The sequence below is a fragment of the Lethenteron reissneri genome, chromosome 8 (genome assembly GCF_015708825.2).
Source record: "Lethenteron reissneri isolate LAM-NWPU_2019-01 chromosome 8, ASM1570882v1, whole genome shotgun sequence".
NCBI classification, from domain to species: domain Eukaryota; kingdom Metazoa; phylum Chordata; class Hyperoartia; order Petromyzontiformes; family Petromyzontidae; genus Lethenteron; species Lethenteron reissneri.
This window is the reverse complement of record NC_083786.1, coordinates 2,356,530-2,375,094: the sequence shown is the minus strand read 5'-3', so window position 1 is coordinate 2,375,094 and position 18,565 is coordinate 2,356,530. Positions and strand designations below refer to the sequence as shown.

At 48.7% G+C, this 18,565-nt stretch overlaps 1 protein-coding gene across 8 annotated transcripts in view; it reads right to left on the bottom strand.

The window, feature by feature from the left end:
- The window catches only part of LPGAT1 (lysophosphatidylglycerol acyltransferase 1), an 81,306-nt gene that overhangs the window by 10,858 nt on the left and 51,883 nt on the right, over window positions 1–18,565 (bottom strand). For all 8 annotated transcript variants that reach the window (XM_061578487.1, XM_061578471.1, XM_061578466.1 and 5 more), the window contains exons 6-7: window positions 6,216–6,552; window positions 4,123–4,249 (exon numbers count right to left, since the gene is read on the bottom strand). In XM_061578487.1, the coding sequence (XP_061434471.1) occupies window positions 4,123–4,249; window positions 6,216–6,552 (464 nt within the window). The remainder of the gene's footprint in view (window positions 1–4,122; window positions 4,250–6,215; window positions 6,553–18,565) is intronic.

Here is an 18,565-nt window from a genome sequence, read left to right as displayed (position 1 = left end):
CCACGGAGAGAGAGACATGCAAACTCCAAATATACAGGCGTCAGGGTTGGGATAAAATCCCCGACCTCCTGTATACTAGGCGAGGTAGTTAACATCTCGCCACTGCGGCGCCCTTTCCTCGAGACCCCAAATCACACCGGGATAGCAGCAGGAGACGCGGTGGATGCAGACTGCGTATTGCAGGCATACCCTGGATTACGCCCAGGATGCATTCCGGAAGCCACAACGCAAATTGTAAGTAGCAAAGCGATGGGACGGTGGATCGTAACATGGTACGGAACCTAAACAGGATGCTCAGTCACCCATTGCGCATCTATACTGTGCAACCATCAGTGTGTATATTATTGATATTTTTACGTTTATTTTGAACTTCTTTTGCACATACGTAGCCTACTGTACTATATTATTATTAGTTTATCATACCGCGGTGTGCAAAAACGGCATCGGGTGTCGGTAAGTTGAGGAGGTTACGGACAAAGTGCGCAAAACGTGGAGGGCGTGTATAAATCGGGGTGTTACTGTGTTTGCAACGGGAAAGCAAATGCCGCTCCACGTAGCAGGGATTTTTTTTTACTCAACCAAATATAAAGTTTAATATTTCACTGAATGGATAGCTGTTCACCGGAGTTTGCACGGACTCACTGGTAGAAATGCCGCAGCTGTTTGGCGCACACTGTGGAGGAGCGTTACTGTGACACGCATTGGTATAAATACACGAGTTAAATGCTTTGGATACAGAACTTGTAAGAGGAGACCCGCGTATACATACCACGGCCTGACTACTAAATCACGGAAAAGAGGGTTCGTATTGCGTTTATTACAACACAGGTCGTGACTACAAACACCGGTGATTCTCAAACTTTGTTTGCACCGCAGACCGTTGAGCTGATGCAAACATTTCCCATGGACCACCACCCAGCCCCGCACCCCTGGCGATAAAACACATTCACATCTCTCTCTAAATACCAACAGGACAACATTCATATCACCGGGACAAAAACAAGTAATGCTTTTTTTTAGGGGGGGGGAAGGGGGGAAAGGGATATTTATATCTTAGGGTTAGGGTAGATTAATCAGGGTAGATTAATCAGGGTAGTTTACCCAACTTTATCTGTAAATAAAATACAGTAAAACCTTGGATTGCGAGCATAATTCGTTCCGGAAACGTGTTTGTAATCCAAAGCACTCGTATATCAGTTGTGATCACGTGACGCTCGGCAGACAAAGCGTACACACGTACTACTCGTATTGCAAGACCTCACTCGTTTATCAAATTAAAATTTATTTAAAAACTTTGCTCGTCTTGCAAAACACTCGCAGACCAAGTTACTCGCAACCCAAGGTTTTACTGTATCACGAATAAATATGCATTAATGTCCATAACAAAAGGCATGGTAAACGTTGTCATTATTGTGCGGATCAAGCTGCGTTAGCATCACAGCCCCGCGCACCACCTGGAGGATCGTCGCCAACTGCTGGTGATGGTGGAACCGGGGACCACGGTCTGAGAACCGCTGACCTAAATGAAGAAAAACTAGAAACTAAAACTAAGGCTTTACATTTTTATAGATACATTTGACGTTATTAATAAAACATAAGTGAGGATAAAAATAATTCTCATGACCGAATCTAGATATGTTTGCTACAGTCACGCTCACGTTGTCTGCTATCTTTGGGAACGATTGAATTAGTCGTTGAAACACTTAGGCCCCATTAAGAGTGGAGGTGCTGCAGTGGCACAGCGGATAACGCACCACACCATCAATCCCACCAGCCGAGTTCGATTGCCAGTCACAGCTCACACCAGTGGCGAACGATATCTGAATAAGTCCCGTCCTCCCCACCCCCTTTACCAGCGTGCACTGACCAACATGGTGAAGTATGGTCACACAGCCCAGCCCCCACCCCCCACCCCCACAACTAAAGGTGATGTGGGGAAGCTTTCATCCAGCAGTGGATTGACAAAAATCCAACAATACCATACAATCTAGTTTTATATAAAAGTCTCAGTTCAGCTGTATCTCAACAGATTTTGATTGCCAAATCCTCATGCGTGACAACGGATATCATATTCCTGAAGAAAAACTAAGTCTTGAGACTCAGTGATGCTTCCTTGGGTAATAATTGGCATTATTATAATAAGTGCCATGATCTCAAAGACTTAAAAATGTAGGTCAATGAGTGGGAAGCTCTGGCAAGTGGGAGAGGAAGACTGGTGTGGCATGGGACCAGATGGTATCAGCAGCTCCTATTGGCACAGTTGGTGGCTACGTACGGTGCGAAAGAAGTTCAACAAACAGTACACTCACACGTACAAACAGCAGCTCCGTGTACGTGCGCAGTGCTGCTTGCAGCCTCCTCAGTCACAAAGTCAGCAGCCACCACCAACACCAATAGCCGCCAATCACCACTAAGTGACGGTGATGTCACCACGGCGCCTGTGCCAGGCTAGGTGCACTTTACGATCACGTGAAGTGTCGAAGGCTCGCTGACAGGAGGTCTCGACAGACCCAGCAAGGCCGTGGGTTGGCTGACTGAGATGACCAGTACATGCACCAGCTGTCCCCCTACTGTGCCAACTCGCTGCATTTTAGCCGCCCCGGCGCTCCGCTCATTGTGAGCATCGCTCCTAGGTACTCAAAAACTGTAAAGGTTGTGGATTCACTCTTCAACACACCGGTGGGCTAAAGTAGTGAACCATTTGTCTTTTGTCAACGTGACACTTTTTTGCTGATTGGCCGTGTCGGGTGGTGGAGGGTTAAGACACATTTATAAATAACGCGCTCTAACTCAAAAACGTTTATTATGAATTATATGGTCGCGAAAGCCTACGTGTTAAACTCCTCTGCCCTCCTTGTTGCTGGAGGGTGACTGCCTCCAACTGCTCAGTAGCAGCGTCCTTCACGAACCTCTCCCAGCCATCACCACCACAGTTAATCACTGCTCCAACTGGCTCAGGCCGTTCCACAACTGGGCCTTTTCAAGTCATTACAGGGAAGCGTTCGAATCGTTAAAATCTTCTCAAACATAATTTGTAAAGCTGAAAAACCCATCATGCCATGGATGGTATTGTGATTCTTATCATCATAATTTAATCGACAGGAACCACACACTGCTGGTGTTGCTCTGTTGCCTGCATCAATGAGAGTTGTTTTCCAGTCAAGGGTCAAAGTTGAAATAATGATCGTTTGTAAAATAGGCTTTGGGAATAAAATGTCAAGTGAATTAGTATGAAATGAACATATCGCCGGATGAATATTGAACGAATAAAAACGATACAAAGTTTACATACGAATATCATCTAAAAATCCAACACAGATCCCAGGCTCACATCTTAAGCACGAGTAAGAGAACTTCAACAGAAGGCAACCGCCTACACACCATGCACAACAGCCCTGTAACGGAGGATAACCTCCCCGGTTATTTACAACTAGGGAAATACACATCACCAAACATGGCGCATTCAAACAGATTCAGCTCGTAAGACACACACAGAATATGCGGCCTAAGGGAACACGAGTGAATAAAATATCACTTTTTTTCTATTAAAACCACAGGTATGTTTACATCAAAACCGACATCTTCTGACCGAATAAGCTTTCCCTCATGACTGTTTATTAAGCTCAACAAACTAAAACGATTGTACTTGCCAATGAAAGACACAAATGCTTGACATTAACTTGAACATTAGCCTAAACACATTAAAGAGGACAACAAAAGAAACACAAAAAGCCGTTCTAAAGAAATGAGTCTTCAATCTCGACGATTTAAAAGTGCACAGCTCCAGTGGCTTCCAATATCGGAAGGAAGAGCGTTCCAGACGGCCACAGAAGCGCATCTGAAAGTTGCGCAATACGGTGACCGTCTTTGTTTGATGGCGAGCCAAAAAATGCGATGGTCAAACAAAATCCATCCAATTCCAAATTGTACCGAATCTTGGGAAATGCCATGAGGGATTGAGCTCCCCCGTAGACCACTGGTGTCACGCGGGACACCACACCAAGCGATGCCACCAAACCTACTGGTAAAAAAACGCTTCGACGTTCCTTCTCGACAAACAGACGAACAGTCGACGTGCGTGGCGAGGACGGCCGGCACATACGCGAGCGGCTGGGGTCTGACCTGTAGTGCACGTGCGTGGTTATCGGGGGCCGGTAGCCGAGAACCCACGTCTGGATGTCCATGGGATCCGCATTGGGGTACGCGATGGTCACGTCGATCACCCACCGCATGCCGGCCTCCGTCGCGCCTGAGGGGACAGCGACAACAGCACCTCAAGGCCCCGCACATCGGCTCCACGCGCGCTACGCAAACGAGTCTCCACCGTAACAGCAGCAGCAGTAGCAGCGACAAAGACAGCAGCAGCGACAGCGACAGCCGCCGTTCGCCACCAAGTGGCGGTTGACGTCTCCACGGTACCTGTGACACGCCCAGCACGTGAAGTGTCGAAGGGTTGACTAAACGAGGTGACTGGCTTCCACGTGGCCGGGACCAACACCAGTACTCGTCAGGGAATTCAAATTCGAGGTGTCTAATTTTTAGTCAGTTCCACTTTTTAGTGAAACTATATTTGTTATTGGTGGGTCAATTTCACAGAGCGATAGCGTACATCCGCAGTCAGCTCTTGATTATCAGGGGTAATAGTGGGGGGGAGGAGTTGCCGTCGTGGTCAGATGTTATCGCCCTCGCCTGGTATGCAGGAGGTCGTGGATTTTGATCCCGACCCTGATGCTTGCTGTATATTTGAAGTTTGCATGTTCTCCCCATGGTCGCGTGGATTTTCTCCGGGTCCTCCGGTTTTCCCCTCCACATTTAAAATCAACGCGCGTTTAGAGAATTTGGCTGCTATACATTTCCACGTGCTCAGCCACTTCGTTGAGCTATCATTTGTGGCCACGTCGCGTCTGAAAAATAGCTACATAGCTCAGTGGGCCTTTAGCTGGTAAAATAAAAACAGTTTAGTTTCAGTTTAGGAGGATAAAACAGAAAGGCGGATATCGCACAACACCTGTACATTCGGCGACGTCATCGAAATTAGCGTCTGCCTACGTAGAATAGAGTGGCGAAGACGTCGGGTGCATGGCTTGTTGGAGCAATCGGATCGCTTGTCTAGAAATGTTTGCGGTGACATCGACACCGAGTCACGAACAAGCCCCGACACGGGTGAGAAGCACTGAACGCTTTGCACAGTTAACCGATCGACGCACGGATCATCAAGAGTTACGTTTACGTAGCTGTTATTATTGTTACGGTTGCACTTGTTAAACCTGGCAAAAGTCTCACCCACTCTTTTTCCACTGACAAGTTGTCACAGTAGGGGGCGATGTTGCTGCTCTGTTTTATCCCTACTACTGAGTCGAAAGTTGCGCGTAATCTTCCAGCATTGGGATGTTTGGCCGATAACAATGACATTGTGTGGAGAGAACCAGAACGCCCCGGAGGAGCCCCGGACAAAACGAAGGGAGAACAGAAGGACACCAGTCGGGATTCCAACCCCATCGACTTCTTGCAGTGAGGGTAACAACTGCCCCACCTTGATTAGGTGAATGAATATAATTGTCCACAGTAATTTATTTCTCGCGATTTAAAATCAACAACACCATCCGAATATAACCAGGAATACTTAAAAAAAAACTTTTAAATATCTTTACGTTGAGAGGATACAATTAAGTGTAATTTATTATGAGATCGAGAGACTGTGGTGAAATGGTCAGCGCACTGGACTTGCAATCCCCAGTTGTCCGGTTCAATCTCCCGGTGCGGCAGTTGAAACAAAGTTTCCGAAATCCCCCCCCCGAGCCTTCACCCAGCGAGCAGTGTAGATGCGTGGAGCACAGCTTACAATCGATTGGCAGGTTGCGCACGGTTGAGTTAAACCGTGGGTACTTCCACCCCTTCCAAGACGTACTGGGGCCAGCTTGGAAGAGTTTTTCCAAAATACCCTGGGGGGGGGGGGGGGTGGCTGGGAGGGGAAGGGGGGGCTTTCTCGAGCTCCCTGGAGTGGAGGCGCTTCCACCAGGATTGGCGGCGAGCTGGGACCTGCAGGGCCGCACCGCTGCTCGTAACGAATCGCCTCATTGTCACCACCTTCACACCCCGATCAGTTCTCAAAAACGTGCAATTCCAGCAAAAGCTATCGGCGTTCCTTCGCTGCCGCGGTGCCCTGCCGCCCCCCCCCCCCCCCTCCCGAGGGGGCTCTAGGCAGTCGGCCGTACCCCGAGCATCGCCGCGGGCGCCGTCCTTGGGCGTCTCCCACGCGCCCCCGTTGAGGCAGGAGCTAGCGGGCGTCGCGCCCTGCGCCGCCGCCGCCGCCGCGGGGCGCGGCCGCGAGAGCGTGTGCAGCACGGCGTGGGCAGCGCCCAGCCGCGGCAGCGTGACGTGGCGCAGCGCGGGCAGGCCGAGGCGCGTGGCGTAGCGCTGGCTCGTCTCGCGTCGCTTGCGTAGGAAGCCGCCCTCGGGGAAGAGGACGAGCCAGCGGCGCGCGCGGGGCCTGAACACGCGGCCCAGGTGGTGCCGCAGTAGCTCCACTTGGTGCTCGCGGTGCGCCTTGCCCTGCGGGGGAGGGACGGGCAGGCAACAGAGCAACACTAGCAGTGTGTGGTTCCTGTCGATTCAATTATGATGATAAGAATCACAATAACATCCATGGCATGTGTTTGTCAGCGGTAGATGATGGGTTTTTCAGCTTTACACATTTATGTTCGAGAAGATTTTAACGATTCGAACGCTTCCCTGTAATGACTCGAAACAATCGTTACTGGACCGATGTATACACCATAATATTTAAACTTGTACGTATGTTGAATTTCTTTCGCACCGTACGTAGCCAACCATGCCAATAAAGTTGGCGACGTCCTAATTGGCGTTTGCCACTACCGCCGCACCATCCGCTCGCTCTCGTAGAGAGAGAGAGAGGACGGCTTAGAGGCGCGAGGAGGAACCACACACAAGCGGCATGGCAGCCGCGCGGTGAGCCGCGCCAACATGTGCCCAAGCTCTGCAGTCCTCTCTATGTTCAAGTGTTATCGGCCAATTTCACGTGGGAGGAAATCGGGTGCCATGTCGTTTGCTTAAAAGCCTCAGCAACTCGGAAGTGCCCTATAACACCTCATATCGCAAACGTTAGAAGGGCACCCCCACTGGCAGCTGTCCCTGTGCAACAAAAGGCGACGTAGCACCGGCCTGCAAGCGAGCATCAGTCTGCCGTGAGGCGGACGGCGACTGCTGCCGTGTGTAATCCCTGTCGAGTACTTTTTTTATATCTGGCGAATTTGGACCATGATGAAGACACACAATGGGTTCCTCTTTTCGACTGACATCATGCATTCTTAAAATGTTTATAGCGCATATTTTATGGTCACTGCACGCGAAGTGTTAACATTGCCCAAGCACATCTCAGAATCGCATACAGCCAGCACTGACACAGCAACTGATAAAAAAACACGATTTCTGAGCATGGACCCCAACAAACAACACTACCACAGGGAGTGTTGTTTGTTGTCTATTACACAGGTGTTGTCTATTATACAGGTGTAATAGATAATAATTTATCGGTTTCTTTAATTGGGTGAGTTTGCAAGAATGCAAGAAAAGATAGGATGGGAGGGAAATCCCACGTCACAATCAAGATCTGTCCCTTCTCTATCACACGCACACACGCTATCGGTGTGCAACAGTGGTCACCCAGAAGGAGCGTAGAACGACGGCTCAATGCACGATTCACAAATACCAAGGCAGTGGCCACGTTAGACCGATACACCACTCCGACACCACTCCGTTTCTCCTGACGCAATCATCTGGCTCAACTACCTCATGTAAAATCAGTTGTGGCTGTACATCAATAATCAGCCTGACGAAGAAGGCAACGTGACAAACTCGGCACCATGTGTGCGTGTGCTCTATATCAGGCCTTTGCCTGGCTATTCTGCTAAAGCTCCAGATAGTTGAGATAAGGGCTTCAAACACCCACGCCTCGCTCCCAGGACCAGTGGGAGCCATGCACAACACTGTGATGCCACTTCATTTATTTAAAGGTTATCAAAAAGTCATATCCATTGCCACACAGTCACTCTTAATCGCCCGTCATAAGTTGTCTTAACAGAGATCAAACACTTAAAGCTTTCGTGACTGCAGGAATTCATGTTCTTTGGGCCTTTCAATAAAGTCACTGGTAGATCGGTTCAAAAAAAATAACAAAAAAAAATAACAAAAAAAACTACGACGTTTCGATCGCAACAAAAACGTGCGGTGAGGTCGATGGCTGGGGAGGCACTGGCTCGTGTCAGAGGGAGATTCACACACCGAGGGGGGCGTGGCCTCACTGAGGGGGCGTGTCCTCACTGTTAGAGACGTCCCCCTCAGTGAGGCAGATGTGATAGCTGCCTCCCCTGGTGCTTTTTCATTTCAGTTTCATGACGAAACCAGCGAACCTAAATATCTTTAAACACACACGTGAAATGAGTTACCTGGAGTATGGAAGGCGAGGACATGAAACGAAGGAGTATACAAACATTACATTGGTGACATACTGAGATAGTAACAGGCACGCGCTTATTGCCCGCGCTCCATCCAGTTACTGAGGGGTTGCGCAATCAGAGGGGAGGCTGAGCTCGTCGCTGCCTCACCTCTCGTCTCTTCCTGTATTTGCAGCGGAGCTCCGCAAATGTGGCGATTTTTACTATAAATGTATTGGAATCGTACAGAAATGAAATTTATAACACAAATCAGTGGAAAAATCTTAATGTTTATTTTATTGGATTATTCTTTTTTTTTTACTTTTCGTCACAGCTATTTTCATTGGAGTATAACAGGTGAGGCTCTGCCTCCCCGGCCTCCCCTGACCGCACGTCCCTGCTCTCTACATGACTTTACCAAAAGACCCAAAGAATAGAGATCAAACAGTCTGTGTCACAACCATCTTGCGCAGTGCTCATCCCTGTGTCGTGAAACAGGAGTGGTAATTCCACATTCCTATGGCAGTGACCAATCTCTCTCTTAACACTACTTACTTTTAAGTACTACTGACTTTTCAATAGGTGGTCATCATCACGCAGCACTCATCCCCCCCTCCACCCAGGGGAAAATGAAAGCTGCATTTGGTCCGGCAGGAATTTTAAGAAACTCACCAAATGATTACTTACAGTCCTTCCACAACCAAAATCCCAATCCCATAATAATGAACAGCTAAATGTCCACCGTGGTCGGGTCGTACGCACCCCTGCAAAGATAAAATCAAACGCAACGTTTCCTCCGGCGGCTCCCCCCCCCCCCCCCCCCCCCATTCACGAGTTGAATCGAAGAGCGATGAGGGCAAGGGTACGACTCAGCTCGGTCACGGGTCCTATCGTTGATGCGAGCGCGCCTTTTAAGCAAGCTTGTGCCGTCAACGTTCGCTTACGTCTCGCCGGTCAAACCGCCTTTCGCAAATACGGGAGGAATAAAGATACCGAAGAAAAGCAGGCCGGACAGAAACAATCTCAAGCATAAGAGGTTTTGTTGGATTACATCGCGTAAATATAAATGTGTCGTTAAACCCGCCACCAACTGACACAGCCAATAAGTAAGGTTTGTCACGTAAACAAAACATGCCAATTCGTTACTAGTACAGCTCTAACCGGTGTGTTGGAGAGTAGACCCACAACATTTACAATTCGAGTAACGATGTTTAGCTGGTGATTCCAACATTAAGTTTCATCAGGCGACTTCAATAGGGGAGTAAAGCTGATGTCATCCATGTGAGCCTATCAGGTGCGAAGGCCAGAAAGGGGTGTAATGTAGTGGTACAAGCAGCTAACAAAGGTGAACTTGGTTTGCCGTTTTGCACATGCATTAGGAAAGATGTTGTCAATAGGGATGAAAAACAAAAAACAAAGATCCCCCGTATAGCCTGTAGGGGCAAGTGCTGTTAACGAGCACTTTTTAAGGCTGGAATGGTACACGACGGGGTGGGTGGCCAGCATCACGCCCCGACCGACTTTGTCTACCCAGTGTCGATGTTTACACACTGCACTAAATACTCATTTGAGGTTGAGTCGACCTAGGGGAGGCCCAGGACCAGTTCCAAAAATCGTCACTGGTGTTGGCCGTGAGCAGGAATCGAACTCGAGTCACCGGGTTCGTGGCGCACTAACCACTACACCATACACACACAGGCATCGACTTAAAATTAAATCCAAATCTACATCAACGATTCGTGAATTGAAACAGCCAAAAGGTGAACTGGGTTTTTGCTACTTTGGCCCAATGTTTCCATGGGAGCTGGAATTAAAAACACACGCACATCAAACTGGTGAACGGTAACCAAACGAGACAGACCCACAGGGGGAAGCTGAGAGCCACATTATATTGAGAGCCCCCCCCTCCACCCCAGTGATGCTAGAGTTAATTTGTATTCATATTCTTAGGTTTTTTCGCACCTTACCATAATAATAAAAAGTGGGCCATTCCTTCCCCCCCCCCCTCAACCATTATATATACGGAGTGGTATCTCCTGTAATCTCTCATTTACTTGATACAGCTGTCGGGCTGTGACGGTTCCACCTGAAGACGGAAGCTTGTGTTGCCTCCGAAACGTCGTGATTTTTATTTTATTTTACTTTTATTAATTTTAATGTTTTACCTACGTGACTTTACCGAAAAAACCTAAGAATATGAATCCTTGCAGTCACGAAAGCTTCAAATCTAGAATTAATTTGTTTTGCGCATCACAACAAAGGGATGCACATCGCCCGAATGGCCGAACCAGATTTTTTTTTCTCAGAGCCATCGGTCTCAACGCGTTCTCTTCAGAAATGATTAAGCTACGAGAGCCCGCCACTGACTGTACGCTCATTTGTGGAAAACGTTTACGGTATTATTCGGTGATGCCACTCCGTTGGCTGCGGTTGGCAAGCACGAAGAACCAAAAGCGTTGTCAACACACGCACCATTGACGCTGTGTCGCCTGAAAACATAAAATGTTAATAGCAGGCGACGTTTTAGGCAATTGCCCTTCTTCACTGGACATAAAGAGAGGGACAGTTAGACAAAGAGTTTTTCGGGGTTGGAGAGTGCAAAGTGATTAAGCATAAGAGGTTTTTTTTGGGGGTTGGATCGCGTAAATATAAATGTGTCCTACACTATGGGGACCTCATTTGCCAGTAAAAATATGATAATTGGTTCTTTACCCTTCTATCTGGCAACAAAACTGACACCTTTTTGCAAGGAGTCATGTTTGCATAGACCGCAATACCTGCAGTCATAAATACAAACAAAAGACATAACTCTCATATGAGACTAGGCTCGAAGGAAAGCTGTCTCGGGTGTGGACCAATCAACTTCAAGGACAGTGCACATTATCAGAGTTATGTCTTTTGTTTGTATTTATGACTGCAGGTATTGCGGTCTATGCAAACATGACTCCTTGCAAAAAGGTGTCAGTTTTGTTGCCAGATAGAAGGGTGGAGAACCAATTATATTATAAATGTGTCGTTAAACCCCACCACCGCCCGACACAGCCATTTATAGCAATGTTCGTCAGGTAAACTAGACATGCCAACATAACAGTCAACACCCTATCTGGTTGATTACGTTCTTCCTGAGAATGCTAAATTTGAGAGAGAGATTAAACACAGAACCAGAAACATAGACAGACATATAAGCAGACAGATATCACAGAGATACATAGAGAGAGCAAACATGTATCTCTGTGATATCTGTCTGCTTATATGTCTGTCTATGTTTCTGGTTCTGTGTTTAATCTCTCTCTCAAATTTAGCATTCTCAGGAAGAACGTAATCAACCAGATAGGGTGTTGACTGTTATGTTATCCGACTCTCTGTTGTATTACATTACATTTCTAAGTATACTAGATTTGTGTTTCTATTTAATTTTTACCTGATGATGATTGCTTGTGTTGCAATCGAAACGTCGTATGCTAGTATTTAATTTAATTTATTATTTTATCTTCATACGTGACTTTCCCGAAAGAACCAAAGAATAATTCCTGCAGTCACGAAAGCTCCAAATTAAGTTTAGACATGCCAATTCGTTACTAGTACAGCACATCGGTGTGTTGGAGAATAAACCCACGACGTTAACAATTCGAGTACGACGTCTCGCCAGTAATTACAACCGGCATCATCAGGCAGACAGCCAGATCCTAGCCTCATGATGCTAGTTGTAATTACCAGTTGCATCTAGGACAACCACCACCGACTTCCCCACTCTTCACATTGCGAGTCCTCCCCCCATTGCCACTACGACATTTTTTCTCCCCACATGCCGTGTCCCAGTTGCAGCTCCGTCACGGTGCTGGCTCTGCGGGATGGAGGTGGCGGTGGCGTAGCGGTTAGCGCGCCGCGCTACGAACCCGGATACCCGATTTTAAGCTTTCGTGACTGCAAGGATTCATATTCTTAGGTTTCACCGAAAAAACCTAAGAACCTAAGAATACCGGATACCCGAGTTCGATTCCCGCTCACGGCCAACACCAGTGACGATTTATCGCAACCGGTACTGGGCCTCCCCAAGGTCGACTCAGCCTCAAATGAGTACCTGGTGCGGTGTGTAAACATCACCACTGGGGAGACAAAGGCGGCCGGACGTGCTGCTGGCCGCGCACCCCCTCGTGTGCCGTTCCGGCCTTCATAGGTGCTCGCTAACAGCACTTGCCCCGACCGTCTATGAAGGCTACACGGGGAACCTTTGTCTTTGGCGCTGTCTGTCTGCTTGCTGTGTGTAAATGGGCCTTTCAAAGTCAGCAGGGAGACAGGTGTGCCCGAGGTCAGCCTGGCTTGACGTGCGCCCACCCCCCGCCACTCCTCCCATCTCTCGGGGTCCACCCGTGGGGAATGGGGCCCTCTCAACTGCTACTGTGCGCGTGGGCCCCCGTGTAAGCGAACGCCAGCGTGTCTGCGGATACCGCCACGGTAGCCGCCGACTGCTTCGCTTTGCCCTTCAGCTGTCGGCTTTGAGCACACAGGAGCGGTCACGCACGGCTTGCAGCAGGCGCGCCATACAAGGGTTTCTGGGTCAAGGCAGATTTTTGGAACGGCGACAATATTGGCCACGCCACCAGCGCTCCTACCACTGTACAGCATTCTCAATTTCCCTCATTTTATTTTTTAAGCACGTACTGTAGTGTTATAATAGATGTACACGTGACAAAATAAATAAACAGGCGACACACCTTCCCGTATGTTTGTCCAGAGTTTTGCTTGTATCAAAGCGATGCTGCTGAAATAATTAAATTCTGCAAGGCTGTGCATCCGATACTTTAATCTTTTTACGCGATGCGACAACCATGTCTCCTGCACATTTACTCCACAACTACGGCACGACTCGTTGTTTTGTGTAATACAACTGCCGGCGATCGTAGCGATTGCAGCGGTTGAATTCTCACCCCATTCGAGTAGACAAAGTGCCTTGCTTTCTTTAAATATTCCACTGTTGCGTGTGTAAATGTGATCAGAAGCCGACTGCCAATGCCGAGGTCTGCTCGCAACACGTGGGCCTCAGGAGAGAGTTCAAGCAGCTTTGCTCTTCCTCCCTTGAAGGAGCGCAGATTACAGTGGTTTACCATATGGTCCCGTAGTTTAGGTTGCATGGCTACAGCTGCACTGCTACCGTGGCTTCTCTTTAATGTTCCAGTCAGAAGGAGATGTGCACATCGGCCTGTTGTTGTTGATGTTTTGATGCAGTTGATGGTTTACACCACCAGTGTCTTCGAGGAGGAATGTCAAAGCCAGGAGGTGGCTGGATTGGCAATGCTGTTGGGAAGAGAGGGCATTTATGCCTCCTAAATGAATCCAGGGCTGGAATGCTACTCTTACTAATGGAGACAATTTCAACGTGGAGTTGGCATGTCCCTCCCCGTGGTTGCGTGTGTTTTACTAATTTAGAATCATGCGTTTAAAGAGTATTTGGCTGCTGTAAATGTTCACATGATAGGCTGCTTCAAATTACAATCTTTCTTTAACAATGGGTGGTATTTCATGAAAACATCAGCCTTCATGAAATCCAGCAATATTTTATTTCTGAGGAGTTCAGTAAGATAAACGGCCTATGGTTGTGTGATTCTCTGCATATCTAACGGAGTAATGAGGTAAAGGTGCAGCCCTGCAATTGCTTACTGACGCAACTGCCGGAGGGAGAAAGGGCCCCGAACGACACTTTAGAGAACCCTGGCCAGGCGTTCTTGGAAAAGAAGGGGTACCCACACTTTACCCCACCAGGCACAAACATGCTGCTCGACTTCCTGCGTTTGAACCCATTTATAACTTTTTGGGCAGACAGGGGTGGGAAGAATTTTTTTACGAAAACCTGAACCATTGTTTCAACTGTATACGTGTGTGAAAAAGTGGCTTATTGATGTGTACATTTAGAGCGGACTAAATACTCTTAGGAGACACAATTCTAAATGAGAAATATCTTTAACAAAAAGAGAGCTTCACAGAGCTCATCAGAATCCTCCGATCTACATTAAGATGTAGATTCTGAACTGCCAAGCCAGGAGATCGAAACGTGAATTTGGAATGTAAGGCCGGTGTGCCGAGCCGTATCACCCTGCCAGAATCACTTGGAAGGGGGGGGAAGGAGTCTGAATCACCGGGTTATTTATTAATTTGCTTTAAAATTAAGTGTTGTACTTCTGTCGTTGACATAGCACCTGTTAGCAAGCCTGTGTTGTGTTTATTTTACGCGATGAGTCAACGTGCACCGACAAGATGCCACTGTCGTGCCAGTGAAGAGAGCAGAGAGTTTGCTCAAAGTTAACGCGTGGCTTGGCTGGCTTTTTCAAAACACTATGATGATATAAAAATGACAAATCGGGTCCCTATGGTAACTGTGTGTCAATATCAATGGCTGTATTATAAATAAAGATATGCCAACCTTGGGGTGTTATGACCATATCACCCTCTGTCGTGTCCCTTAGTTGTTGGTGTAATTGAATGAACATTGCTTATTATACGAGTTAAGACTTTTTATTAAACTATTTTTTTATTTTACAAGGTAAGGCCCACTGAGCTACATAGCTCTTTTTCAGAAGCAACTTGGCCACAAATGACAGCTCAAAGAGAGTGGCTTATGAAGTGGAAATGAACACCAGCCAAATACTCTAAACGCATGATTCTAAATGTGGTGGGAAAACCGGAGGACGCGGAGAAAAACCCACACGACCACAGGGAGAGAGACACGTAAACTCCAAATATACAGGCGCCAGGGTCGGGATTGAACCCACGACCTCCTGGATACCAGGGAAGGCAGTTAACACCTCGCCACCGTGGCGCCCACGGTAATAATGCCCTATATCATCGATAGGTAGTTCCACAAGTGGAAGTATGGAGTCCATGTAATACTGGCGAAATGGCATACAACTCAGTGTCCTGCAACTGCCTAAAGACTGTACTGTATTTGTCTTTACAAAGACAAAGATCTCCCTATAACCTACACAGGCCATTGAGGCAAGTGTTTTTAATGTGCACAGAACGACACACAGAGTGGCTAATACCATGCCCCAACCACCTTTGTTTATACAAGGACAAAGATCTCCCATATAGCCTTAACAGACTGTAGGGGCAAGTGCTGTTAGCGAGCACCTATAAAGGCCAGAATGGTACACGAGGGGGTGGGTGGCCAGAACCACGCCCGACCGCCTTTGTCTCCCCAGTGGCGATGTTTACTCACTGCACCAGGTACTCATTTCAGGCTAAGTCGACCTAGGGGAGGCCCAGGACCGGTTCAGATAATCAGCAGCGATGTCAGCCGTGGCCCAGGAATCGAACTCGGGTCGCCAGTCAGCTAACCACGATAATACAGCCTCTAAACCAGTGGTTATTGACCTAGGGTGCATGCACCCGCTGGGGGTGCGAGATGCCCTCTCTGGGGGTGCAAGACATGGCCAGATGTGTTGAGACGGTAAATCATCGAAACACAAATTAAGCACGGGTACGTAAGTACAACTTAGTTTCATCAAACCCTAGATACGTATTAACATCTCCATATATATAAAAGGCAAATGTGTGATTATGTGTGTCTGTTCAAAATGTTTAGCGTACTTCCCGGCATGCAACAAACTGGAAATTTGCCATGTGGGTACTTTCCAGACTGTACACCATGCACAAATTATAAAAATACACTTTTGTGTTTTTTTGGGGGGGGGGGGGGGGGGGAGCTCAATAATGCATCTATTTTTTGCACGGCAAGTGAGCTGTTATGTCAAATCTGTCATGTGACTCGCGCATGTGGAAGCGTAACGCATTGTAGTGTAGCGGGTAGCGCTACGCCGCGCTACGAACCCGGCGACCCGAGTTCCATTCTAGCTCACGGCCACCACCGGTGACGATTATTTCAACCGGTCCTGGGCCTACCCTAGGTCGACTCAGCCTCAAACAAGTAACTACTTTGGTATGTGAACATCGCCACTGCGGAGACAAAGGCGGCCGGGCGTGGTGAATCCAAGTCCCGGGCGAAGCCGGGTAGGAAAGCTAGTCATGATATAAAAATTACGACTGAGAAGCCAAGGGACGAAAGGCTGCATGCAGTAAGGGTTAAGAACCACTGCTCTAAAAGAACATGCACGCCCACATCCACCCTGATTATTCAGTAATAATAACGTAATACATTTGGTATTCAGCCCGTTTTTTTTACTGCAAAGCCAGAGTAGTGGCCAGAGGTCGCAACTGGGTACCCGATACCCCCTACCCGATACCCGGGTACCCGTACCCAGCCGGGTACGGGTACCCGCTTGCAACCCTGGTGCGGCCGGGTACGGGTACGGGTAGGCCGTGAGTCACCGGTGAGTAACCGTTTGTCACTCATTTCGGGTAGGGTACGGGTAGAGGTCGCAAACGGGTTTTGATTCCTTACCCGTACCCGTACCCGGCTGGGTACGGGTACGGGTAAGGAATCAAAACCCGTTTGCGACCTCTGGTTGTGGCACAGCAGGGGGGGGGCATGTCGCTGTGTGTGCAATCCCAATCGAGGAGCATGTAGGAACTGTCGTTGATTTAATTTGGAAAATGCGGACCACAACGCTGGCAACACCATGGCCTCCACTCTTCGAATGTCTCCCCGGCGAAGGGAGAATCTCTTACGGTCCACGCTGGCGCAGACGGGAGCACAATATACAGCCAAGTACGCGCGCAGCATTATCCAGGGCGGCCCGCCGGATTCCAACCGCAGAAAGCCTCTTGCCTAGCCACGTCACCACCCCAAAGTGTACATTCGGGGTATTTGTGTAGAATGGTGATGGTGGGAAGGAAGGGGGAGGGGGGGTGCATAATTGTGTCCATGGTGGTACATGTGACCATGGAGAGGGAACACGTATCCTATGGGACACCCACAGAAAAAAAACCGAGTTGTGAGTTGCAGGGTTTAGTTATGAGATTATACTATCAAGGTTTCACTGCCAGTCCTCACTAATAACAACGTTAAAATCAGGGATTTCATTCGAAGGTTACGCAGTAGTGAGATGAATATAACACCAGAAACGAGGCACAGAGAGCTGGTAACTCAATCAAGCAGTGCAGGGGGAAGGTTACTGGACAATTATAAAGACGATATGAGCAAAGGAAAATCGAAAATATTAGGATTCAAAAAATATTTCCCCTCAGAAAATGCGACGCGGATCGCACACGAGGCGTGACGCGTTGCTGGGCGCGTCAAATTGGTGCACTGCGTTCACTGTATCGTGGCGCGTCTCCGCCAATTAGTTCGGGAACGCCGCCTCATTAAACCAAATATTTAAGCAAACTCCATCTGCCTCAAGAGCTTTTGTGATCTCAGCAGTGACCCGTGCGTTCAACTCTCCCCCCCACCGTCCAACCCTCACCAATGGAAAGAACACATCCGTTCGTTGTCTTTGTTGGGAGTATATTGAACGAAACAGGAGGATTTCGCCACAACTCTGGCTGTCGCCTGATGAGGCCGGTTGTAATGACTGGCGAAACGTCGTATACGAATTGTAAATGTTGTGGCTTTGCTCTCCAACACACAAGCGGTGTGCTGAACTCGTAACGAATTGGCACGTTTTGTTTACATGACAAACTTTACTAATTGGCTGTGTCTGGTGGTGGCGGCAGGTTTAGCAACACATTTTACTGGTAGGAACTCACTGGTTCCACCAGCCCACAGGGGATTATTGTGTCCGTCCGTCGTGCAGGGGGGGCTGGGTGGGGAGAGAGGGGCTGGGTGGGGAGGGGAAGGTGGGGAGGGGCTGGGTGGGGAGGGTGGGGCTGGGTGGGGAGGGGAGGGTGGGGAGGGGCTGGGTGGGGAAGGTGGGGCTGGGTGGGGAGGGGAGGGTGGGGAGGGGCTGGGTGGGGAAGGTGGGGCTGGGTGGGGAGGGGAGGGTGGGGAGGGGCTGGGTGGGGAGGGTGGGGAGGGGCTGGGTGGGGAGGGGCTGGGTGAGGAGGGGCTGGGTGAGGAGGGGCTGGGTGAGGAGGGGCTGGTCACCCCGTGGTGCCCTTATAAAACTCAACGTTTAACCTACTCACACCGGCTTGTGCCCGCCCTCACAGTCGGCCATATTTGCGGAATACACCACGCCGCCGTTGACCCTGGCCATTGACCGAGCAACCCAACGTTC